The sequence below is a fragment of the Copadichromis virginalis genome, linkage group LG4 (assembly GCF_057382275.1).
Source record: "Copadichromis virginalis isolate Kocher_CV1m ecotype Utaka linkage group LG4, C_Virginalis_male_GT1.1, whole genome shotgun sequence".
NCBI classification, from domain to species: Eukaryota; Metazoa; Chordata; class Actinopteri; order Cichliformes; family Cichlidae; genus Copadichromis; species Copadichromis virginalis.
Window position 1 is genome coordinate 2,193,321 of NC_140621.1, and position 3,098 is coordinate 2,196,418.

The following is a 3,098-nucleotide window of genomic DNA, read 5'->3' on the forward strand; positions in this document are numbered from 1 at the left end:
GACAAAGATGATGCTGAAGAGAAGCACACACTTCACACATATAACAGACCAGTGCAGTTACACACACCTCTGCTCGACATCAGGCCTCAAACAAAGACACAAAACACTAACTTGACTCTAAACAGAAGAAACGAGCAGCTGTTTCTGTTCTGTGCTTATTTATATTTGACACACATGCTTCTCTTTGTGCAAACACACATCGCACTATAAGGGTAACCTCGCACACAATGATTGGACAGCACAGTGATGATGCTGGGAGATCCTATACGCAGCAACACAGAAACACTGAGAACTTTAAACAATGATGGAAAGTGTTATAAATGACTTGTTGGCCTCTGATCTGTCACAAACAGCTGAAACGTGTCTCTCATGAGTCACATGAAGGTTTTTGACAGAAAGGACAAAAAGTAGCTGCAGTCAGTTTGTGTCATTTTTATATTTATTCATCTGGGAGAAAAATCTGAGGGACATTAAAATGTGTTTTCAACAGAGACAAGAACATGAATATAACAGAACAGGTAAATGAACATGTTTCAAGTAAACAGCTGGACTGATCAGGTCCAAACACAGAGTGATAAACTTGTCAAACAGCTGTCATATCTTTATATAGAAGCTCTTTATAAATGCTGCTCACTGCAGTCTGTTTACTAATAATGTCAAAGTGTTAGAAACACAGAAACATCAGAATGGTCTTTGTTCACAGAAACCTGTCTGGGATCCTTTGTTGTTCTTTTGATGCAGAGTTACATTATAAATATAAAGAGTTATTTCAGAGTCTCATCAGTTTTCCTGCATGTCTTTATTTAACACATCAGCAGGGCTGAAGCTCTCATGTTAAACACACACTGATCTATGGACACGTTCATGTGTTTCTAACAGAACCAGGCTGTTATCAGCCTGCACTAACATTATGTCACACACACTGAATGTAACAGTGACAGTTTACATCATCACACAATCAGCTGTGATTGTTTCACTGTCATCAAACGAGTCAACAGGAAGTAGAATCAATAGAAACCAATCATTTACTGACAGCATGTCTGATGGAAATAAGTGCAGATTATGTATGAAGTCTAACTGCACACAGTAACTGTGTTACAATAAGGACTTAACAGCGCCCTCTGCTGGAGTGTTTCAGTACTGCGTTAACTAGAATACACCACCTCCTCCTCACACCACCTGCTACAGCTCTACTCTTCTATGACTACAGTCATCCACAGCACTGATGTGAGGTCACATGGTTCATATGTAAGGAGCACAGCTGACCTCAGGTCAGTTTAATGACTGTGAGCAGCAGCTGTGTTATTGTCACTGTGACAGGGAGACACTCTCAGACACAGCGCTCATGTCAGCTTGTTCTCATGCAGGAGGATCAGGAGCTCCATGTTTGTCTTTCTGTTTGAATCATGATGTGTTTGTGCCATCAGAGTCTGTCATGAGTACTCAGGGTTTCACAGCAGCTCTTCTGGATGCTGACGAGGACTCCAACCTCATGTTTCACCTCTCTGAGCTTCTGATGTCTGTGAACACTCGTGTTTCTTCTCTGGGCTCATCTGGACAAAAACACCTTTCTGTGTTTGGCTGCAGCCTCATTCTGACTGACAGGAAGTGTGTTATCCATGAGCTGCACTTCTGTGAGGAAGTTTCCTGCTGTGTTTCCTGTCTGTGGACAAACACGAGTGTTCCAGCTGAGGACTTGGTTCCTTCCACCTGTCCATACAGGACATCACGCTGTCTGCAGCTCTGTAAATGCAGCTCCAGGTCCTTCCACGTGCTGCTCTGTATTTGTGCAGTTTGTAGTGTGTCCTGGGAAACGTAGCACACATGGTGTTCTTCTGCTGTTTCCTCCTTTCACTGAGTGTGAAACACTGACGCTGTGCTGTTGTTCACAGAGGGGAGCTGATTCTAGCTGCAGCTGGACTCTGTCATCTAACTGAATGTGTTGGTGCTGATCACGGGGCTCTGAGGGGGGAGCAGCAGGAGGACTCTGGATGCTGACGTCAGTGTATCTGTGGAAGCTCCCACAGCGTGTCTGTCATTCAATATTGTGCTGTATATTGTATCTATGCAAAGATGAACAGACTGTGTGTTCACTGGTCTCTGTGCTGCAGCTCTGATGTCATCATCACTCCCTCCTCCACCCTCAGCAGTCCCAGCATGCTGCTGTGGTGCACCCCACCCTCACTCTACACCTGAGCCACAGACCACACCCTCCACCTCAATATACACCACAGTTTTCTCTGCTGTGGAAATGAGATCAGGAGGAAATCATCATTATTATTATTTAATAAACGCTCACATTAATGTGGGCTTATTTGTTTCATGTTAGAAACATTAGTTGAGTGTTTTTAGTATAAAATGGTCAAAGTCCCTCTTTTTGCTCCTCCCCTCACCTGTGGATGGGCGGTGCTGTTACCGTGGTGACAGCTTGGATGTGTTTCAGTCCTGCCTGGTTATCACTGCAGGAATCTTTCACATTTATTACAGGTAATAACTCTGATTTTTCTGTGTATTATGAACCAAATGTATCCTGATACACACAGAGATGGATGAGCAGAGGGTTTTTTTGCAGTTTATGTAGTTACTATGGACTTAATGCATACATATTATTAAAATTAGAGCTATAACAGTTGTATTGATGTATAGCAACTTGAAATGCTCCCACAAATGGCTCCACAGCATGTAAAAATATAACAAAAGCTCTGGCGGACTTGGTTTTGTGGTCAGTCTTAAAGGGTGAAGTTAAACTCTGTAATCTTCACTGTGTCACAGAGTTCAGTGAGTCCCGTTATTCACAGTATCAATCAGATCATCAGAGAACAGCTGATCAGCAATCAGTGGTGCCAACAGCGCCTCCTGTGGTGAGAGGATGCAATAATGCAATGTAGCATTTTTCCACTCAACACTTGCAGTCATGGAAACTGTCTGTTGGATCAGCACAGGGACACTGAGGAACCAGTATGCCAGACTGTAAACCCAGGATAAAGAGTTTGAGTGAATGTGGTGTTGAAGGTGTGGAGGTGGATCAGAGTGTCAGAGGAGACTCTGTAGAAGGACAGAGTGCCAGCAGGACAGTCCACATACACTGCTGCTCTGTT

At 43.5% G+C, this 3,098-nt stretch overlaps 1 protein-coding gene across 1 annotated transcript in view; it reads right to left on the bottom strand.

Moving 5' to 3' along the window:
* Positions 1 to 2,128: 2,128 nt before the first annotated feature.
* Positions 2,129 to 3,098, bottom strand: part of LOC146710525 (protein NLRC3-like) — a 13,879-nt gene continuing 12,909 nt past the window's right edge. Inside the window, exon 6 of the mRNA XM_085455320.1 lies at positions 2,129 to 3,098. This exon is cut by the window's right edge and continues 374 nt beyond it. Within this exon, the coding sequence (XP_085311446.1) occupies positions 2,934 to 3,098 (165 nt within the window). The 3' untranslated portion in view covers positions 2,129 to 2,933.